Source organism: Lissotriton helveticus, chromosome 1_1 (assembly GCF_964261635.1).
Source record: "Lissotriton helveticus chromosome 1_1, aLisHel1.1, whole genome shotgun sequence".
Taxonomy (NCBI): Eukaryota; Metazoa; Chordata; class Amphibia; order Caudata; family Salamandridae; genus Lissotriton; species Lissotriton helveticus.
This window is the reverse complement of record NC_136057.1, coordinates 337,658,611-337,682,325: the sequence shown is the minus strand read 5'-3', so window position 1 is coordinate 337,682,325 and position 23,715 is coordinate 337,658,611. Positions and strand designations below refer to the sequence as shown.

Here is a 23,715-nt window from a genome sequence, read left to right as displayed (position 1 = left end):
CCCAATGGCTAGAAAGGATTGTGTGAACGCCCACTATGTGCATGCATGTTTAAGGTCTCGCCTACGCAGCGAACATGGGCTGCAAAAGAAAAAGACCCTTTGTAATAGACAGTATTGCAGGCAAAAACATGCATGCGTTACATTGCAACGCCTGCATGTTTGGCGATTCCCTTGCGGGAGCGAGCTTTGGCGCCATGTGTTAGCAATTAACGCTCCTGGCGCTGCTCGCTCCCGCAAGGGAAACACTTTCACTTTTGCCGCCACTTTTTTAGGTGCCTGTGTTTGTTCATTTATTTACAGCATTTTAAATTGCTCTGCCACCCAGCACCACTTTAGTCGATTTTTTTCAGTAGATTCTTTTTATCCTGAGACACTGCAAGGACAAACAAGACTCTCCCTGCCCCACACACACACACAAACACACGCGCAGCCCTCCACCACCCGCCCACCTTTGCTGATCATCCTGCTTTTAAAAACAAAGTTGTAATACTTGTAAGCTTTAAAATCCGGTTTGTATCCTCACTGCGACGATGGCTGAAAGCCCACACCAGTCTTGTACTGCTGAGAAAAAGCTCTGGTGAGGAAACTAACATTCGCTAGAGATGAGACACTTAGACTGAAACCATCACCGCGGCTGTTGACGAGTCGTGTGTGTTTTGTCTACGTTTATATTCCGAGGGTGAGTCATATTTGTTTCCATTCTCAAACATTCTCCTCAAAGTTTCTGTTACACTTTGAGCAGCCCATCCTCAAAGGAGTCTCGCTGAGAATAAAGTGTACCTGCTGAGCGAGAGCTTTACTCACAGCCCACAGCTACGTGAATCAAGAATTGCACTTCAGTCGGGTCTGTCCTGTGCTGAGAAACACTCTGAGGGAAGCAGCTGGCATCCACATAATAATGTAATCTATTAGGTTTGATCAAAAGGATATTTTTTTGTTTAGCTTTTATAAAGTGTGGGTTTTACGATCTGCAACGGACTGTCCTTTTTTAATTCTATAGCATAGAAAACAAGCATTGCCATAGCCAATAGGTCTCGCCTTTGGGACCTGCTGCATAAATACATACTTATAAGGTCCCAAAGGCGAGACCTATTGGCAATGCCAAGGCTCGTTATATTTTTGGGAGGGATGGGGGCATATGAAGCTGTCAAGACAGTTTAAACAGTCTTTAGGCGAAACCTTAAAAGGAACATTTACTTGAAATGATAATTTGCCATCATAGATATAGTCATATCATAACACTTTAGCACTTCCATCACATATGGTCAACATACACATCAGCATCCATGCTCACCTCATTAAACTCTGCACAGTTCTTGAAGATCAGTCGAATATCTGCCACAAACTCCTCAGACTTTGTGTAACAAGGAACATGACTGGATTGAAGTTTCTTCTTAATGGCAGACAGGTCCATTGGCCTCCTAATTATTTTGTAGTAATCAGGCACCTAGAGGAGAGTAGGATGATTAACAGTGCAAAACGTTCTACCAACCCAAACAGGTTTCCAGCATCTAAATTTGATTTCTACCAGTTTATTTTCAGCATTGGATGGACACCTCGGGGACATAAAAGTAACAGTTCTCTTTTCTGCAGCAGAATGTAGTTGCTTTTAAGGCAAATTAAGTAACTGCAAGTTTCATTTTACTTAGGTGTACCTATCAGCAATACTAGACAGCAGAAGACCAGGTTATAGTTAGGGCTCCAGTTTCATGGTATTTATTTTTTCAATATTTCTGTCTGTATTTATCCATGGTTATTTTTTATTCATTATATCAGTATTTTTCTGCATTTATTCAGTACACATGTTGGAAAAAGAAGAACCTGCAATTGGCGTTTTCTCTATTTATTCAAGAGAAAATGTACATGTACTCCGTATAATTAAATTGTATGGAGGCTGGATGTCTTTCATTCAAACAAACGTTCCATATTTTAACAGTATGTGTCTCACCTTACAGAGGACATGTACGACCACCACATCACAGTATATATACTGTAGCATTGTGTGTTGGCGAGCCACAAAGTGTTCAAAGCGCCCATCCACAAATAGATAAGCGTACATTTTTCACTAGTGCCAGGAAGGATGAGAAACTATTTTTAAATGCAAAAGGCTTCTATGCATGTGAAGCATCAGGTCTCAATGTCTCAAGGACATATCCAATATCATAAAATATCTGAGCTCACCATAGTCTTTGAATGCCAATGGAATACAAAGGTGTTAATTAAGACTGGTGAAGAGCCGATGGCTCTCTTCAAGAGAAGCTTATCACATAAAAATTGATGCTTCACAGCAATACATCCATCCAGAAAGTTTTCACTTGTTTATTTTTTTAAGGGATTTTTTGAGACTCAGAGGAACTATGTTTGCTGGCGTTAAATTCATACTACACCAGTTATTTAGCATAAAATCAAAACAAATTTTGACATTATACAAACACATTTTTGTAACAGGCGCATTATCCAGCAAACCTTTTTGACTGCATTTGCAGCAATTAACGGACAAGTTACTTACCTTTGGTAACAATATATCTGTAAGAAACATTAGTTAGTGTAAGATTCCTTACCTTAGAATATCCCCAGGCGTCAGACTGGATCCGGAAAGTTTTCGCTAGTAGTACCTCTGTGCGTCAGTAGGTGGAGTTGTGCAGCTTTGCATCCGTCGCTGGCGTCGTATGCACCGAGAGGACGTCACGGAGACTACTTAGGTGCCACCCATGCGCGCTGATTTCAGTTCTGTACACGACTTTCCGCGCCAGGAACGCAGAGCCATGCAAGACACTGACCACTGGTGCATAAAACTAGGGCCCTAAAAGGGATGACCTTAACCCTAGAAATCAGTTCGCAGAACGTGGAGGATGGGTGGGGCGGTAAGGAATCAGGAAACATGGTCACTGAGTCCAGTCTATCGGCTTGGGTTTCTCAACTTCTACATCCCAGCTATAAAAAATTCTAAAGGGCGCCCATCTGGAGGTTTGACAATTTGGGTACGCCAATCATTACATTGTAAAATCCAGCAAAGGACCCTTCCATCAAGCGACATATTACCAGTCAACATAACGTGGGCTAACGGGCCAAGGGGTGGCTATTTTCAACATTTATGCCAGGGGGGTTGGGGGTGGGAATACATCTGAAGTAATATCTGTACTTGACCAAGAGCTTGAATTGTTGTCAAAATAGCTATCTATTATAGTAGGAGGTGATATTAACACCACTTTTGAACCTCTAGGACAAGTTGACCAGATTTTGGCCTCAGAGGAGGATAGCAAATGGGGAGTTCCCCAGCTTGAACTGAGCAGCAAACGGGCGTACCCCATCAGATCGTCAAGGGAGTAACACATTTGATAATGGAAGGTCAACTAGTCGAATAGACTACTTCCTGGTGGATATTAGGGATTGGCATAGGCTGCAAGATATGATTGTAAAAAGTAGAATTGAAAGTGATCACAATCCTCTTTGCATGGATTTCCAAATTAATTTAGGGTCAAGAGAATCAAGTCTGCGGGGTGACAAAGTGACCTTAGATATAGGTTCCTCAAACAATCAGCGCCATGTAAAATGCGGTAGATTGTTAGAAGATCCAGAGAAGATTGAGGATCTTAACAGAGTAGTGGCCGAGGAAGTAAACAATCTGAAATTACATAGTAATAAACCAAATTTCTCTGAAATTATGGCAGAGGCTCACAATTTGTTTTACTAGGCTTCAAGGGTTCTTTCTGAAAACAATAAAACAAAACGAGGCTACGAAAAAGTTACCTAAGCTAGGGTGGTATGACCAATCCTGTAGAACAGCCCGTCAGAATCTTAGTATTGAACTCAGGTCTAGGAATATTACCGGAGTGAGGGAGGCCAGGGATATATATAGAAAAGCCCAAAAAAAAGCTAAGAAACAGTGGGACGAGGATCATTGGCGTGACTTGAAATCTGCTTGTGCCGCTAAAGATCAAAAGCAATTCTGGCCAATTGTTAAGTGGGACAGAGGAGGGACAGCAGAATCCCCACAAAATAATGTTGCTAGAAACCTGTGGATAGATTTTTTCAAGCCTCAGTATGCCTGTAACTTAGCTGCAGATTGCTATACCTTACCCCCCACGGTCTTCTACAGCTGCCAAGTATTTACCATAAAAGATGTCAGTATTGCATTGGACTGTGTGACAGGGGGAAGAGCGCCAGGTATGGATGGCATTCCTGCCGATGTGTTTTTAAGTGATCGGGAATCATGGTGTCAGTATTTTACATGGCTAGCCAACTCTGTGGCCCAGGGTGCACCCATACCCAATTCCTGGAAGGGTGCGGAAATAATTCCAGTTTTTAAAAAGGGTGACAAATCGCTACCCAGTAACTATAGACCCATCAGTCTTATAGATTCAGCTCAAAAACTGATGGGTCGATTAGTGCAGAATAAGCTCCAATCTTGGATAGTTGAAAAAGATATTTTGTCTCCATATCAAGCTGGTTTTCGCCCCCTGACAAGCTCAATTGACCAGGTTTTTTACGTTATAGCCCTCTATTGGAGGAATGTGACTTTGATCAATGGCCCTCTTTATGCCGTATTTGTGGATTTAAAATCAGCTTTTGATTTAGTTCCACGGCCAAAACTCTGGAGTGTGCTTGCTGAAGCTGGTATAAGTCCAGAACTGCTAACACTGCTTGTCCGCTTGCATGAAAATAACTATGCTAGAATCAGGTGGGGGGCACAGGGTGAAGTGACTGATCCCTTCCCTGTAGAACGTGGGATTAGACAGGGGTGTGTCTTGGCCCCCACATTGTTTTCCATATACATTAATGGTATTGTGGACTACCTAAGAAGGTCACCCACCGATGCACCAATACTAGCAGGGGCTCGCGTGCCAGTCCTCATGTTTGCGGAAGACACGCTGATAGTATCACGCACTCCTAGTGGGCTTCAGAAGGCAGTTAATGCATTTGGTGAGTTTTGTGAGAACCGTGGTTTAGAGTTGAACACTTCTAAGACCAAGTTTATGTGTATGAACCAACGGAGGACATTCAAAGGCTCAATTACTTTTAAAGGTACCCCATTAGAGAAGGTAGAGGCCTTTACATATCTAGGAATATCCCTTCAGGGTAATATGAGATGGAAAAATCATATCGATATGGCAATTTTAAAATTCCATCAGTTAGCGGGTGTAGTAGCGCTCAAACATAGAGCCTCACTGACTAAACCAATTACCGCTGCTGTAGAAATTTATAACATGAAGGTGATAAGTGCCTCACTGTATGGATCGGAACTATGGGGATTCTCTAATCTGAAGGACCTGTCACTGGCAGAGAATAGGTTCCTGCGGCGCCTAGTGGGGGCACCACAAAGTACTCCCACTGTTTCTTTGTTGCTTGATCTTGGCAGGAAAAGTATAGAGGACTTAGCCCGCCTACGCCCTCTGTTATATTGGAGACGGATAATAACAACCCCGGAATTAGCTCACTATGCTGTGGTAAATAAATAAATAATACCTCTATTTTTGACTAGATATACAATAACAGATAGCTCAATAAATAAGAGTCAAGATTCGAGGTAGTAGGAGTTTGCAGGTTTAATACAGCATAAAGGACAGGAACAGGACAACCTGCACGGGAATAGGATGGCAGCGCTGCACGGGGCAGGGACAAAGGAATGGAATGGCTAACTTTTAATAACAGTGCACAAGTATATATACTTAAACAAAATACATGGTATTCAATACAATAGGCGTAACAGTAGGCAGGGCCTATAGCAGTCGCGAGAGATAAGGCAGAAAGTAGGTGTAACAAGAGGCGTGAACAGGGCGTATACATAGACATGTGATGTAAACGTAACGGAATATGTCACAAATGGGGCGGAAACATGGAGGGGGCTACCTAAGGAGCCGGGACCTCTAACCTAGTGGTGCGCGCAAGCTGGCAATGACGTGTTACTAGGGAGAAGCTGGGGGCTATGACTTCTGAGCTAGAAGGAGAGACGAAAGTCTGGAGAGTCAGAGCGACATGTACCTAAACACTATCTAGTATCTGATGTTTAGAGAACATGTTGATAGAATCCAAAAGTTATCAGGGCAAAGGCTAACAGACACTAAGACTGGTGCATGCATTATTCTACATGTAGTGTGTGTTGAGGAATATTAAATGACCATAAATACAGTATTTCTCTTACATGGAGACGTAAAGGCTAGACGATGACTGAAACTATTGATGCGATTCAGTAGCTTAGGAATGCAGAGAAGGAGGGCTGGACTGATAACTAGAATCATAACATACTCTTGGCAGACTGGCAGGCAGAGCCAGGCCGAGCCGGGCACTGTGAGGCAGGAAGTAAGTGAAGGGTCAGGGATACAGGTGGGGGCTGTATCGCTCCTCGGAGAGGGTTCAGGAGACAGGAGCTGAATCTGAGTCCGGGCCCTTTTGAGGCCTAGAAACGGGGACTTTCAATGAAATAACGTGCACACTGAGAAACGTGGCAATGTAGCTTTACATAGGCCTAATACTCGTAGCTTTCACGAGAACTGGAAACTGGCATACTAGAGATGGACACAACTGTAATTGCGTCTTTAATCGATCATGGGGAATACATATGCATATTAATCATGCACATATAACATAAGATGGGGAACACGTAGGGACACAGAACATGGCAAAATTTACTTTTCCACAATGCTGCCGCACTAGCAGATATTATCAATGCTGACCGCTTTCATACCATCTTGTGGCTTAAAGAATTACGGGGTCTATTATCTAAGCTGGAACTAGACCGTCTATGGGCTAATACCAATGCATCATGTTTTCCATCGAAGATTATCTTGAAGAAAATGCATTGGGCCATGGTTCGGTCATCTCCTTTTTGTACTGGATCCAACTCCAAACTAACCCGACGTTTTCTTGATATTAAAACAGTACCATCTTGTGAACTCTATTGGGACATTATCGAAAAACCGCTCGACAGAAAACTGTATTTTCAATTTAGATTTGGAACTCTTCCCCTAAACGCATTTACACAAAATTGGTCTCCGAACCGGGATGAGAAATGCCATTATTGCAAAGATCTAGCTGAGAATGTTTCTCACTTACTGTTTGTTTGCCCTCTTTATGACTGCCCACGTCGCAAATGGATAAAACAAGTGTGTCATAATTTAGGAACACGCAGGCATATAGAGGCGCTTAGAATACTGGAAACAGATTGCACACCCTACTTTGCGATTGCTGTTGCAAAATTTTTAGGATGGGCTTGGTCTATTCGCACCCGCACTTTACAACTATCTGATGCAGCTTAATGAATTATTGTCACCATGGTTTTTATGTATGATCAATTTTTATAATAATTCTTGATGGAATATTTTATATTGAGTACTGGAAATGACAGCATAAAGTGTTTAATGTGCGTTTTAAATATGAATTTTAGGTTTAGTATTTATTGTGTAGCGTTAGGATGTAAATTGCTTTTATGACTTGCTGTCGAATAAAGCTTTGAAATTTGATTTGAATCTAACACTAAGGAATATGCCACTTACCAGTATGCATCTGTTCTTGGCATGTAGGGCTGCTGACATTCATATCTGTGCATAGATCGCCGCCTAGTGTTGGGTCCGGATGATTGCACTTTGTTGTCCTGGAAGAGTCTTCGAAGTATCACGAGATAGGTGACTCCTCCCCTGGACTACAGTGCGCATGGGCATCTTCTCCATCCTTAGATTGTTTGTCGCCATTGTGGCAAAGATGGAGTATAGAAAAGTAAGAGATGTAAATGAATGTAGAAAAAGTCCTTCAGCTGTGACAGGCACCGGGGAGGAGGGTGGGCGATATGAATGTCAGCAGCCCTACATGCCAAGAAAAGATGCATACTGGTAAGTAGCATATTCCGTTGGAGGCATGTGTGCTGCTGAATTCATATCTGTGCATATACTGTATAGCAGTATCTCCACTAGCGGTGGTCACCTGCAGCAGCTGCAGCAGTTTGGAAAAGAGTTTTAAGGACAGCCTAGCCTACAGCAGCTTGCTGCTTTGCTTGTACATCTACACAGTAGTGTTTAGTGAAAGTGTGTATGGTAGACCATGTAGCAGCCTTACATATCTCTTCTAGGGGAATGTTTCCTAGGAAAGCCATGGATGCCCCCATTTTACGCATTGAGTGAGCTTTTGGGGGAACTGTCAGAGTGCGTTTAGCTTTGTGGTAGCATATCTGAATGCATTTGACTATCCATCTGGCTATTCCTGATTTTGAAATGGGATTCCCTTTATGTTGTGATGCAAAAGCAACAAATAGTTGCCGCCACTTTTTTAGGTTTTCTGAAGGATTTGGTTCTGTCAACGTAATATAGCACAGCTCTTTTTACATCTAGCGTGTGTAGAGCTCTCTCAGCCACTGATTGCGAGTTTTGGAAGAAAACTGGCAATTCTATGGACTGATTGATATGGAAAGTGGATATAACTTTTGGCATAAACTTAGGGTTAGTACGAAGCACTACCTTATTGTTATGTATTTGCATGAAAGGTTCTTAAATGGTTAATGCTTGTAGCTCAATCACTCTCCTGAGGGAGGTAATGGCAATCGAAAATGCCACCTTCCAAGTTAGAAATTGTAATTCACATGAATGTAGTGGATTCAAACGGAGGTCCCTTAAGTCTGGTAAGTACTATATTTAAGTTCCAGACTGGTGAAGGTGGGTGCTTTGGAGGGATTATTCTTTTAAGTCCTTCCATAAAAGCTTTGATTGGGGGTACTCTAAACAAAGACATGTGGTGTCTGTTTTGGAGGTAAGCTGCAATAGCAGCAAGATGTAGTCTTATGGAAGAGTATGCCAAATTGCATCTTTGAAGATGCAATATGTAACAGATAATGTTTTGGATGGAAGCATCTAATGGGTTGATTTGGTTATTTTCTCAATAAATTATAAATCTCTTCCATTTAGCTGCATAGCATGCTCTAGTAGTTGGACAGCTCGCCTCCTTGATAATGTTCATGCAATCAGGGGACAAATTAAGGTACCCGAACTCTTAAGACTTCAGGTGCCAGATCGCTAGGTTCATCTGATTGGAATCTGGGTGCCTGATTTCTCCATGGTTCTGAGTTAAAAGATGTGGCGAGAGGCGCAGTCTTTGGTGGGGAACCACAGAGTTCTAGGAACGTTGTGTACCATGGTTGTCTTGCCCATGTGGGAGCAACCAGGATCATTGTGAGTGACTGTTGGCGCAGTTTGCGTTCCACTAGCGGAATCAGTGGGGCTGGTGGAAAAGCGTACGCAAATCTGCCTGACCAGTTCATCCAGATCGCATTGCCCTGTGACAACTGATGTGGGAACCTGGCGGCAAAGTACTGGCATTTTGAGTTTTCTTTTGTGGCAAACAGGTCTATCTCTGGATGCCCCCATTCTTGGAAGAATAGTTGGAGAACTTGAGGGTGAATCTCCCATTCGTGTAGCAGCTGGCTGTGTCTGCTTAACAGATCTGCTACCTGATTGTCTTTCCCCGGCAGGTGTTCTGCTAGGAGAAAGATGCCCTTTGGAATTGCCCACCTCCATATGCTCTGTGCTAGGTGAGATAACTGTGGAGAGTGTGTCCCTCCCTGCTTCTGTATGTAATACATGGCAGTCATGTTGTCCGTCCGGATCAACACAGTCTTGTTGTACAAGTACTTCTGAAAAGCTTTCAGTGCTAGAAATACTGCTAGCAACTCCAGGTGGTTGATGTGCAGTGTTTTCTGTTCCAATGTCCAGAGCCCTTGAACTGTGAATTGAAGTAGGTGGGCTCCCCAACCTGTCAGTGATGCATCCGCTGTTAGTACTACTTGTGGAACCGGCTCTTGGAACAGTCGCCCCTTGGAAAGGTTTTGTGTGTTCCACCACTGCAGAGAGTTGTAAGCACGACTGTCCACCAACACTAGGTCTTTTAATTGCCCTTGAGCTTGGTTCCACTGCTTTGCTAGGCATTCCTGCAGTGGACGCATTTGAAGTCTGGTATGAGGGACAATGAATATACAGGAGGCCATCATGCCTATGAGCTGCATGAACACTGGTAGGGAGTGTTGAGGCTGAAACCTTTAAACGAGAGTCTGCATATTGGCTATCCTGGCTGGATTTGGATATGCTTTTGCTACTGAGGTATCTATTGTGGCTCCCAGATATTGCTGTATGTGGGAGGGCTGTAGATGTGATTTTGGGTAATTTATGGAAAACCCCAGACTGTGCAGCAGCTGAAGTGTCTGGGACGTATGGCTTGCACACTGCGCGTACGAGTTGGCCTTTATGAGCCAATCGTCGAGGTATGGAAACACGTGAATGTGTTGCCTCCTGAGGTGTGCTGCTACAACCGCTAGGCATTTTGTGAAAACTCTTGGGGCTGTAGTTACTCCGAAGGGGAGAACTTGAATTGATAATGTTGCCCTTCTATGGTGAACCTGAGGTATCTTCTGTGAGCTGGATGTATAGGTATGTGAAAGTATGCGTCCTTGAGGTCCAATGTAGCAAGGAAGTCGTTCTGCTGGAGTAACGGGAGTACTTGCTGTAGAGTAATCATATGGAAGTGCTCTGTTAGTATGTATTGATTTAGCGGTCTGAGGTCTAGAATGGGTCTGAGGGACCCATATTTTTTGGGAATTAGGAAGTATAGAGAGTATACTCCTGTCCCTTGATGTTGCAGAGGGACTGGCTCTATGGCTCCCTTTTCTAGCATGGACGCGGCCTCTTGTTGTAACAGGGTGATGTGTTCTTCGGACATAGGACGATGTTTGGGTGGTATGTTGAGTGGAGTAGAAGAAGCGAGTTCCAGGCAGTAACCATACTGGATATTTTGTCTCACCCACCTGTCTGTGGTAATGGCTTTCCAGACTGGTAGGAATTGTTGTATTCTGCCTCCGACCGGTGTTGGGTGGTCTGGAGGGAGTGTGATAAAGTCACTGTTTGGTGGCAGTGGAGGTTCTGGTGTTATTCCCGCCACGTCCCCTGCCCTTGTTATGGTTTCCCCTATAACCACCTCTGTAGGAGCCTTTATTAAAGGTACTCTGGGTGTTACTCTTGTATGTAGAGGAAGTCTGTGATGTGTTGCCTCTTGCGGCGCCTCTATAGGAGGAGCGACGAAAGGAACCTCTATTTTGCTGAAACTGAAGTGCGCCCATAGATTTAGCTGTTTCTGTATCTTTTTTCATTTTGTATAAGATTGAATCAACTGCTGGACCAAACAGGAAATCGGGGTTAACTGGTTGGTTGAGGATTGTACCTCGTTTTTAAAACCAGAGATGCGTAACCACGCATGCCTGCGTAGTAATACACTAGTATTAAAGGATCTGGCTGCTGTATCAGCTGCATCTAGCGCACATTTAATAGAGGCATTAGTTATGAATTTGACTTCCTGAATGAGGTTGTTAGCTTTAGCTTTAAAAGGTTCTGGTAAATGTTGCAGCAAACCTTCAAGTTCATCGTAATGCGCTCTATCATAGCGTGCTAATAAAGCCTGTGTGTTTGCAATCCTCCATGAATTTACAGCTTGTGAGGCCCTCTTGCCTGAGGCCTCTAAGATCTTAGACTCCTTGTCAGGAGGGGGAGCATCTCCTGTTGTTTGTGAGTTGGCTCTCTTTCGGGCGTTTGCCACTACTAGAGAGTTTAAAGGTAATTGGGATTTGATATAGGCAGGGTCTGAAGGGGCCGCCTTATATTTCTTCTCTACTCTGGGATTGAGTACACGCGCTCTGGCTGGATCTTTGAATATGTCAGGCGAATGTTTAAGTACCCCTTTTAACATAGGAAGTGTCCTGACATGTTTCTCAGAAGTAGGAAAGGTGTCAAATCAAAAGTCCTCTTCTATGGGGTCAGTGTGCATGTCCACATTGTGATATTTTGCTGCCCTATCTATCAATTGATTGAAAAGAATGGTGTCATCAGTAGGCGACGGTTTTGTAGGGTATGTGGAGGTGTCTGGGATGGGCTGTGGATCATATGGATCGTTTTGGTCATCCCATGGGTTGTCTTGTGCATCAGGATCTTGTGGCTCATTAAAATTGCCATGAGGATCTACTCCCATGTTCTCTTCCTCATCATACTGTGAATGTGTTGGAGAGTAAGGCACAAAAGGCATATTAGGATAGAGAGGACGAGGAGTAAAGGGTCTTAAGGGAGATGTCCCAAAGTCTTTTTTCTTTGGAGGAACAGGGAAAGGAGTGTCCGTGTCCAATGGTCTCTTTTTTCGATGATAAACTGTAACCTTTCCTGTTGTAGGGACTATGTACAGTTTAGACTGTTCCTCACTCACAGGATCAGGATGGAAGAGTTCTTCCTCAACTGTCCGTGGCCTTGGCGCCGATGTTTTTGACTTAGTGACTAGTCCGTGACATTTTGGCTCGAGAGCCTTAGGTCGTGGAGCTCTTTCTGGTTCGACTGTTGTTTTAGGGTCGGAGACCTTTTTCGGTTTGACAACTTTGTCCTTGTCGACGTTCTTTGGTATTTTAACAGTCTCTTTTGGTCCGGCGACCTTCTTTGGATCGACGACCTGTTTCGGATCGACCGGAGTCTTTGGTTCGATACGTTTGTCTTGTTTCTTGTGCTCGACGACCTTTTTCGGCTCTATGTTTTTGCTCAAGTCGACGGCCTTTTTTGCGTCTACGGGCTTTTTCTTCGGGTCGAGTATCTTCTTTGGATCAACGACCTTCTGTGGCTCAGAGCTCTTTTTCGGCTCTACAGGCTTCGGCTCGATAACTTTCTTGGGTTGGCCGACCTTCTTTTGTTCGAGAACCTTTACGGTTCGACAATTTTTGGGTCGACAACCGTCTTCGGGTGGACGACCTTCGGTTTGACAACCTTTTTCGGGTCGACAACCTTCTTGGGGAGAGTGTTACTCGGGCCAGGTGTATCAGAAGGCTTAGTCTTTGGCTTCGGAGCCGAGCCAGAAGCCGGGCCTTCTGAAGTAACTTATCGATATCGGCCAAGGCCTTTAGGCGATGCGTGGACCAGAGCCTTTTCTTTTGGGATAAGCGGGGTCGGGGGCTGAGTACTCACTTTTTGCCCCGGCGTGATCTGGTCATCGGAGTACGACTGGTCTTCAACGGTGACGATTTCTAGATCCGAGTCCGCCGCTTCAGGGAGGTCGTGTTCGTCCTCGAAGATGTTCTCCGGTTCCGGTGCTGGCCCGTCAATTCCGGATGGTTTTCTTCGAACGGAATTGGGCACACGCTGGGCAAGTTTGCTCGTTGTGGTCTGGCGACAAACACCTGTTGCATACTGTATGTTTGTCAGTATGCGGGAATTTTGCGTGGCATTGTGGGAACCTTTTGACAAACTTCTTTCCATCGACAGCAGTCCCACGTGGCGTCGAAAAGGAACAACGGCCCGCGACGACGACCGGATCGAGATGGAAAGTTTGATCGAGTCAAAGAGTACCGAACGAGAACAATACCGTCGAGGTAGAAGGCCTTTTGGCCTTAGAAAGTAGGTTAGTTTCGATTCCGAAGTTGGAGTATAGGAATAACATCCGAACCCAATGGCGGAAAAAACAATCAGAGGATGGAGAAGATGCCCATGCGCACTGTAGTCCAGGGGAGGAGTCACCTATCTCGTGATACTTCGAAGACTCTCCCAGGACAACAAAGTGCAATCATCCGGACCCAACACTAGGCGGCGATCTATGCGCAGATATGAATTCAGCAGCCCACATGCCTCGAACCTAATGTTTCTTAAAGATATATCGTTACCGAAGATAAGTAACTTGTTCATCTGAAAGAAACATATTAGTGTTAGATTCCTAACCTTAGAATAGATACCCCAGCAATACAACCCCGGTGGAGGGTCTGAACTAAGATCACACCAGAAAATCCCAGAGAACAGAACGGCCAAAGAAACCGTCTCTCCGAACTTGGCTGTCAAGGCAATAATGCTTGGTAAAGGTATGCAGCGAGGACCATGTAGCTGCCTGACATATATCCTGCAAAGGGACTCCCCGTCCCAGAGCAGTAGTGGCTGCTGTCGCCAGAGTAGAATGGGCACGCAGCCCCACAGGAAGCTCCTTTTTAGCCAAGGAGTAACAGGCTTTAATACACAGAACGACCCACCGGGAGATGGTCCATTTGTGCACAGCCCGACCTTTCTTGGCGCCCACATAGCCAACAAAGAGCTCATCATCCACCCAGAACTGTTGTGTGCGCTTCAGATAGAACTAGATCGCACGTTTTGGGTTCAGATGGTGGAGCCTCTCTTCCTCTTTCGAAGGATGCAGAGGCGGAAAGAAGGTCGGAAAAGTGATGGTCTGCCCGATGTGGAAGGGCGTGACAACCTTGGGCAGAAAAGAAGGACGGGTCCTTAACACCACCATGTTCGGATGAACAGAAAGGAAAGGAGGTTTAGAAGAAAGAGCCTGGAGCTCACTCAATCTTTTGGCAGAGGTGATAGCAACCAGGAAAGCAGTCTTTAAGGTGAGAAGACATAAAGGACAGTTGTGAAGCGGCTCAAAGGGAGCACACATCAAATAAGTCAACTCAAGATTCAAGTTTCACTGAGGCATTATAAAGGGGACCGGATGGAACGTGTGTGTAATGCCTTTCAAGAAACGAAAAGAGGGCTGATCTGGAAGCCTTAAAAAAGCGGAAAGAGCAAAGAGATGGCCCTTAATAGCGCCCAGAGCAGAGCCCTGCTGACCAGAAAAAGGAGGAACAGAAGAACTTCAGAAAGAGGGGCAGAAAGGGGATCTACAGCCTTCGCTGTGCACCATGCCACAAACTTATTCCACCTGCAGGCGTATACCGTTTTTGTGGAGGAACGCCTGTTTTCCAAGCTAACATCACAGACTTCGTTCGGCAGGAAGGTCAAAAGCTGTCAACTGTCGCCGCTCAATCTCCACGCATGGAGGTGGAGGCTGGACAGGTTCGGGTGAAGGACCGTCCCCTGCTGCTGCGGCAGAAGATCCTCCCGAAGAGGCAGTCCGATCGGAGGACAGATGGCCAGACTGAGTAGCTCAGGATACCATACTCTTCTTGCCCAATCCGGAGCCACAAGAATGACTTGGGCCCGGTCGCGCCTGACCTTCTACAGCACTCTGGGCAGAAGTGGTATAGGCGGATAAGCTTACAACAGACCGCAACTCCACTCGCGACGAAAAGCGTCTCCGAGCGAGTGCTGCCCTGGAAATTCCAACATGCAGAATTGATGACATTGCACATTCTCTTTGGTGGCGAATAGATCTAACCAAGGCTCACCCCACTGCCGAAAGAGACCTTGCACCACGTCCGATGTCAGACGCCTTTCGTGATTCAACATGCATCTGCAGCTGAGTTTGTCCGCCCTGGCATTCAGGAAGCCTGCCAGGTGTAGAACAACCAACCAGAGACATGCCCGATGTTCCAGCCATGTCCAGAGGTGCAGAGCCACCTGACATATAGGGTCCACGACCCCACCCTCCCTGTTTGTTGCAATACCACATGGCGGGGGTGTTGTCTGAACACCTGCACTACCTGTCCCCGGACAGAGGGAAGGAAGGCTTTCACAGCAAGTCGGATCGCTCGCAGCTCCAGAAGGTTGATATGGAGCCGGGACTCCGCTGGAGACCAGAAGACCCTGATCTCCACCTCTCCCATGTGGCCATCCCAACCCAGGAGGGACGCATTCGTCACCACTGTAAGCTCCGGTTGGGGAAGGGAGAGGGATCTGCCATTGACCCAATCACGGTTCGTGAGCCACCACTTTAAGTGTCGTGCAGTGCCCTCCGAGATCTGGACATGGTCGGACAGGTTGCCCTGATGCTGCGCCCACTGGAACATTAGGTCCCACTGCAGAGCCCGCATATGCCACCTGGCATGATGTATCAGTAGGATGCAGGAGGCCATCAGGCCCAGGAGCCGGAGGGTCATCCTGACTGAAACCCGGGATAGAGGCTGAAAGATCGGAATCAGAGCCTCAATATCCCAGATCCGCTGTTCAGGAGGATAGACCCGAAACTGCGCCAAATCCAGAACTGCTCCGATGAATTGGAGCTTCTGAGAGGGACTCAGGTGCGACTTTGGCACACTGATGGAAAACCCTAGCAAAGGCAGGAGGTCGGCGGTAGTCTGGAGGTGGGAGAGGACTGTTTGGGGCGAGACCGTCATCAACAACCAGTCGTCTATATAGGGGGAAGACTGAGACCCCCGATCGGAGCAGATGAGCTGCGACCACCGCCATCACTTTCGTGAACACCCGAGGGGCGCTGGTAAGGCCAAAGGGGAGCACGGTAAACTGAAAGTGCTCGTGGCCTACCATGAACCGCAGGTAACACCGGTGGGCCGGCAGGACGGGAACATGAAAATAGGCGTCCTGCAATTCTAACGCTACCATCCAGTCTCCTGGATCGAGAGCAGAGAAGACCTGAGCCAAAGTCAACATCTTGAACTTCTTCCGAAGGAAGCGGTTGACGTTCCGTAGGTCCAAGATGGGACGCAGACCCCCTTTGTCCTTCTTGGAGACAAGAAAGTAGTGGGAATAACAACCACTCCCTACTTCTGGCCCGGAAAGCACTTGATGGCCCCCTTGGCCAAGAAGGCCGTGACTTCCTGCTGGAGAAATGTCAAGTGTTCCCCCGACATGCGGTGGTACTGAGGTGGCATGGCTGGAGGGGTGGACTGAAAGGGAAGGGAGTAACCCTTGTGGATGATCTGCAACACCCACTTCTCCGATGTGATAGCGTGTCAGTGGGGGAGATGATGGCGGGTCCTGAAACCCACTGGCGTGGGGTGCCCCACAAAGCTCTTATTAGGAAGGTTTGGAGGTAGAAGCAGCGGAGGTGGACGGACTCCCAGACCAGTCCCTGCGGAAACCACGTCCGGGGGGCACACAGAGGCTGGGTCTGCACAGGCTTGCTGAAGGAATGTACCTAGGCGCCCCTTCCGTGGCCACGAAAGGAACGAAAACCAGGAGTGGCTGGGCTTTTCGTGGAAAGACCCAAGGACTTGGCGCTAGCCCGCGAGTCCTTAAAACGCTCCAGCGCGCGGTCGGCTTTATCGCCAAACATGCAAATGCCATCCAAGGGCAAGTCCATGAGTGCGCTTTGGACATCTGGCGAGATCCCGGTAGATCTCAACCAGGCCTGGGGACGAAGCACTACCGTCGTAGAAATTGATCTACCCAGTGAGTCCGCGGTGTCCAAACCGCACCGAATGGCGAACTGAGCCACATCTTTACCCTCTGCAACAGCTTGAGACAGCACAGCTTGGGTCTCTTCAGAACACTGAGGCAACACTTGTGCAACTGTATCCCACACAACGTGGGAATAGCGGCCCAATAGGTATGCAGTGTTCACCGACTGCAGCCCTAAGCTGGCCGAAGAGAACAACCGCTTGCCGAACTGCTCCAGCTTCTTAGAGTCCTTATTGGGCAGAGCCGTGGGAAAGGCACCCTGGGACGTCGAAGCTTGGATGATCAGGCTCTCGGGTGTAGGATGAGTGGTCAGAAAGGCAAGGTCACCCGGCGCCGGGCGATGACGCCTGGCGACCTTCTTATCCATAGGGGCCCCTGTGGCTGGCTGCGACCAAGTGCCCAGTAAGACGTCAGTGAGGGCGTCTTTAAATGGCAGCATAGGCTGTGAAGTGGACGCCGTCTGGAGCACCTCAGTGAGGAGATTAGTCTTTAGGGCCACCGTAGGGAGATCAAGGTGGAGGAACTCAGCGGCCCGACAGAGAAGCACCCTCCTCCATGGTAGGCAGAGGAGCGGCAAACCCCGGGTCAGAGGAGACATCAAGGGCGCCGGCCTCCTCTAACTCGTCTGCCCAGTCCTGCTCAGTCACACTGATGAGCAAGAGGTTCCTTGGACCCCTCCCAGACGTCCTCCACCTCCGCCGTATATAGAACGGACTGCGAGGGCAGGGACGAGGGAAGGAACACACGGCGCAGGACAGGGCCGAACTGGCGCCGTTTCCCAATGCGGATCCCAAGTAGGGACAAAATTGTCCGGGGACCAGGGCTGGGGCGGTACAAATGGCATCCACTGCAGCGCCGGAGGCGCAGCCGAGGGTGGCACTGTGGCCGGAGCCAGCGGCGCAGGATCCCCCGGCGCAGACAGGACCATGACACAGGACCGCAGGGCCAAAGGACGCAATGGCGGAAGGCCGAGGCCTAAACAGGCGGTCCATGGTAGCAAGAAATTCTTGCACCTGTGTGGGAGTCGCCGACGGGCCCGGGTAAGGTGGGTAGGCCACGGGACTCCCGGGCTCCGAAGCAGCTGGAGTGACAGAACCCCTGTCCCCCTTGTCCGCACCAGGGGACCGGCGGGGGGACATTGGAGAGCGACAACGCTTCTTCGACTTCTTTTTGTGTCGTCTCTTACCCGAATCCGAGGGTGAAGATTTGGAACCCGAGGAGCGATGATGGTGGCCCTTCTAGCACTCTCTGGAGCGGTCCGTGGACCATGAATGGCGCTGGGACGGGTGCCGGACCTCAAGCAGCTTCCGTGCCGCTAACTCAAGGCCTTCGGAGCGATGGCCAGACAGTCCATACAGGACCGGGAGTCGTGGTCGCTCTCCAGGCAGTAGAGACAGACGTTGTGGGGGTCCGCCACAGGCATATTGCAATGGCAGGCCCCGCAAGACTTAAAACCAGGCATCCCTACGTGCACCAAACTTACAGGAGACAAATGTCTCAAAAAGATAGTCAAAAAGTGACTAAGGTACGTGCACTAACCGGATCTGTGCTTACTGGCGCGGAAAAAGAAAGCACTGACGTCAGTGCGCATGGGTGGTGCCTAAGTAGTCTCCGTTATGTCATCTCGGTGCATACGACGCCAGCGATGACGCGGAGACGCACAACGCCACCTACTGACACGCAGAGGTACTGCTAGCGAAAACTTTCCGGATCCAGTCTGACGCCTGGGGATATTGTAAGATAAGGAATCTACCACTAACGTGTTTCTTTCAGATATGTAGGTTACATATAGTCACTGCAGCAAAAACTCCCTGAGCAAATGTTTTGAGAAGCCTGTAACCAGCAGTTGTTTCTGTTGGATGTTTTTAACTGCACTGAAACATTTCTCAAGCTATTTTCTTTTAACACACATACCTTAAACCATGGATAGATATTGCAGGTGCAAAGAATATTGTGAAGGTATCTAAATATCATCCTCCCTCCCACTGTTACGTACCTCTCCAAACACTTCATATCGCTATCACAACACGACCGAAAAGTAAAACCGGCTTCTTATTTTCCATATTTATTCCGGCTTATATAAATAAATACACCCTGGAAACAGATTGGTTTCTGGTTTCTGTCTGAATTTATCTGAATAAATATGTAAAAAAAGGAAACTGGGAGGGAGCCTTTGTTATAATATCTCATTTGTCTGCGAACCGCATTGCTAGGAACTCAATCTATTTGCAGATTCCTCGCCTTAGAATGTTCCCCTGGGATCAGATTTGATCTTCAAAACTTTGGAGCATTCCCACTTTGGGCTGGGAGGTGGCACCTGCAACTCCGCATGGGATGCTTTGTTTGCAGGCATATATAGGTGCCACCTTCAGTGCTGATATCAGTTGCTTTCTTGACTCTAATGCACCTGCAAATGCAGAGCCAAACTCAATCTGGCTGTGACCAGTGCGCAGACTCCCAGATTGGGATCTTTTTAGATGAGTCGGCTCACAGAATGGAAAGAATGGGAGGGGCGGTGAGGCATCTGCCGCTTTATAAAGTCTAGAACAGAAAGAGGGTTACAGAAGGTAAGAAACTCATCCTTCTGATGGAGACTTCTAATCTTAGATTTCTCATGTTAGAATAGATACCAGAGCAGTACCTCCAGGGAGTGGGTCCGTGAACTAGCTAAACCTAAAAAGTCCATGTTGGACTTGGCCCTTTGTCCCCTGAATTTCTTTCGCTATTTTTGTGAGAATTCACATTATGTTAATGAAAGTGAAATACAAATGTTAAATGTGAAGCAATGGTGTGCGCACCTGTAATTCCCCCATTGTAAAAAGGCACCTTGGTAAAATGTCGCTTTTAAAAAGGATGGCATGGCTGTGTGGTTGTGCCGCCTGACTAAGGTGGGTTGGCAGTCTAGTTGTTTGTTTCCCAGCCACTCCAGCTTTTGGAGGGAAACCTGGCATCCAGGGTGCTCTACTCCTTCCCCTAGACCAGTTAGAACCAGTTTCCCCAGATGCTTCTAGAAGCTTCTGGCACTGTCTGGTAGGTGGGGTGAGGGGCATATAAATAGGGGGGCTGTGCACCATGTGCTCAGACAGAGCGTGAATGTGCTGCCAGGGGGTACCGCCACATGGGCCTGTGTGCTGACCCCTGAGCCCGTCTGTACCCCTCCACTGTCCACAGGGCCAGTGAGAGCCCGCTGCTAGAGTTCAGGCTGCCGTACCAGGAGGAGTGCCATGCTACAGGGGATATTGGTTCCTAGGAACTGCTGTCCTGTACTGATGAGTATCCACTGATCTGGCCTACCACTGCCTGCCTGCTCTTCTGCCCTAGCACCTCGTGAGCGCTACAACTATGCTCTGCCTGCTGAATAGTGCCTGAAGCAGAAAGGAGCGCTATATTGGACTGCCCAGGAGTGAAGAGCTAACGCCCGCAGCGCTGTGCTGCTGAGGCGTTCTTTATTGTGTGGGACATAAGCGCTACAACTTTATTCCGGCTGTCCTGTGCCCAGAAGGAGGTGAGGAGCACTATCTGTCGTCCCTGAAGCCCCTGGTGGGACTGAGCACATCGCAAGCGCTATACTCAGGGTGCCAGGGGAAGAGGAGCTGAGGCCTACAGCGCTGTCCTGCCTAAGTGCTATATTTGTACTACCCCGTGTGATTGCCACACCCTTTGTGCTCTTTGAACCAAGCGGGTGCCTACACCGCATTTTGCCGCCCTCGCGGATGCCCACCCCGTGTTATTGCGCACTTTTACTTATCGGACTTAGGCGGGAGCCTACGCCGCTTTTTGCTGCCTGTCGCAGGTGCCCACCCCGCCGGTCTGTGCTCCGCGTGCTGCCTGGAAGAGCTGCTTTACAGAACACAGCGGGAGCCCACCCTGCAATTGTGTGGTTACCCGGGTGCCCAACCTGCATCTACACTTTACATCTCATGGAGGGTGCCTACCCCGCAGTTCAAGATCACCGGGAGTCACCGCTGCTGGCCCAGACCCCGTGCACCTGAGGCGGGTGCAGAGGATCCCCGCCACCAGCCCGGGAGGCTCCAGAGTCCCGCGCGGAATTCCCTCGAGATGTGATTGGCGCCGGCTGGAGCGTCACCCGGAAGTCCCGCCCCGTCACCGGGAAGGAAGTCAGACATCCTGGAGCCTGATGGTGGGCGGAAGCAGGAGGAGCGGAGAGTTTGGAGCCTGAGGGCTCCACACCTAAGTTCTGGGGTCCCAGGAGGGGGCCCGGGTGAAGCAGAGTGAGGTGGGGCTCCCCGGGAGAAGAGGAGAGCCTTGTGCTGGCGCGGAGTCTGCTGGCCGGTGGGGAGCCTTGGGAGGCAGGAAGACGTCGAGAGCCTACCCCACCAAAGCCTGGTGAGTGGGGCTCATTGGGGAACCAGTGAAGAAGGGGGGGCAGCGGAGCACATTGTCGGTTCCCGCCCCCGTTGGTCCTTTCCAGAGGACCGAAGTGGACGTGGGGGGTTTTCACAGCTGCCTCGCTCAGCAGTGGGCAGCTGCAATGTGCAGTCACTGTTACTTGGGGTTCCGCGTGGGGGCCCCAGTGTGAACTGGGACACAGGGTCCCGGGAGCTACCCAGCGGCGCCGCTGTAGTGGGCCGCTGCAATGAGAGCACCTCCTTCTGTAGAGTCCCCAAAGAGGGCACACCCTAGGCGAAGTGGCGCCGACAGGATAACCCACATGCTGATGACACTGGTAACGTGGGCAGCTTTTCCTCGATGTCTATAGGGCTGGTAATGTTTATGCCCTGACTGTTGGACTGCCTATAGGTTTATGCTTACTGATTAGGTTTTATGGTTAGGTGCTGAGTGTAGGCCTTATGGGTTTTTATGCAGGGTGTAATTCATGCCATGTTGTACCTAATCCGTTGTATACTTCATGCCCAGGATTTGTGCCTAACATGCCTGCCTGATATCAGGCTGGGGTAATCTAGGTTTCCGCTGGATCCAGTGTGGTTATGCCTCATATGTTTAGGTCCAGGGTGATATATGCTGATATACTGCATACATGTGTAGGCTATGTCCTAATGATGCCTACTGTATAAGATTATGCTCACCGGTCAGGCCTACTGCTTTCATGCTAAATGTGTTCATGCCAATGCAGGTTTTGGGCCTAGTGTTTTCCGACCTACAGATGGTGCTTGACCTCCTGTGATTATACTTAGTGGGCTCATACTACTGTCCCATGCACCTTTTTAGGCCTGCCCTGACTTACGCTAATTTTACTCCCACTGTTAGGCATTTACGACAGCACCGCTCTGATGTCATTTAGGAAATCAGTAAAAACATGGCTGTTCAACCCCGGATAAACCAGCTCTCACTATGTCCTCAGGATACCATGTCTTTTTCTGCAGCGCCAAGACGCCCAAGGGCATATACGCGCTTTATAAAACCACAAATCAAATCAAATCATTTAATGTCCTTATTATATGCTGCATGCCTTGCACTGTTGGGAGGCCGGATGTTCCCATTGAGGAGCGGCCGAGGTACCGGTGTGGGTATAAAGTATAATGTACTTATTTGCATAAGGTTATGTCCAAGGTTACGATATGCCAAATGTGATCGATGCCTCATGACTGATGTCTAATGAACCTGCTGTTATATGGCTAATGTTTTCCTTCAAGGCTGGCGCATAGGGTGTTTATATACTGACCTGATGTGTGCTTCTGGGTCCATTGTTTATGCTTTATGCTAATGAGGATGCCTTATGTTTAGGCCTGATACTCGTAATAAGGTCGCCCAGGTCAGGCCCTAGCCAGAAGGCCCTGGATGTTATATATTCCGCGATAGACTTAACCTTTGTTCTTCACCCTTCCATTTACCCGAACTGTACCATCGATGGTTCTGGCAGTGGCCCGTTGGGCGCTGCCCTGTAAATAGTCCCTGTGTAAACTGTTACCTAGTGCCGGCTGGTACGGTTTATATGCAACTGTGATTCCATTCTAATGTGTTGATTCTATAATACACATACTGGTTTTTTCACCTAAACTGGTGTGGAGTCTCTTTTTGTAGTGTGCCTTGTGTGTCGCCGGTGTTTGCTGCGTGGATGCTTTACACATGTCCTCTGGAGTTTGGCCGGCCCACTCTGCACCACGCTACCCCATTTCTAACAGTGCTGCAGGACGTAACAGGCAAATTTCCTATCTAGATGGATCTGACTGGCCATACAGTAATATTTCGTGAAGCAGAGACGTTTTAAGGCAGGGGCAAAGTGGGCTTTGGTCCTGGGCCCCCATCTTTCAAGGGGCCCCTTTCCCAGCAACTAATCAAATTAAGCACAATATGTTATGGCATTTACTTATAGTTTATTTTATTTTTGTAAGCCATCCAGCCCACCTCAGCAGTCAGTGTCTGCCTTGTCCTCTGTCATTCCAGGTTAAAAATATTATAGCATACTGAAAGGCAATTTTCTGGTTGAACTGGGCATGCGTAATAAACTTCTGATACCTGCGCATGCCCAGCACATTCACACATGCCTTTTTAATTGCTTTGCTGCGTGCTGTCTTGTGTGGCACCGGCACCTGGACTTGTCACGCCACCATGCTAGTGCAGAGGAACTGTATGCAGAAGGCATCAGTAAATATTCTCTGTGTAGGCCCAAACCCCTTAAAAAGTTGAGTACAGGGGCAGCACAGTGCTCTCGGTTCTCCTGGCCTTC

General features: G+C 48.0%; 1 protein-coding gene across 1 annotated transcript in view; it reads right to left on the bottom strand.

Moving 5' to 3' along the window:
• Nucleotides 1-23,715, bottom strand: part of TRIM24 (tripartite motif containing 24) — a 1,142,914-nt gene that overhangs the window by 80,235 nt on the left and 1,038,964 nt on the right. Inside the window, exon 17 of the mRNA XM_078672569.1 lies at nucleotides 1,295-1,447. Coding sequence (XP_078528695.1) covers nucleotides 1,295-1,447 — 153 coding nt within the window. The remainder of the gene's footprint in view (nucleotides 1-1,294; nucleotides 1,448-23,715) is intronic.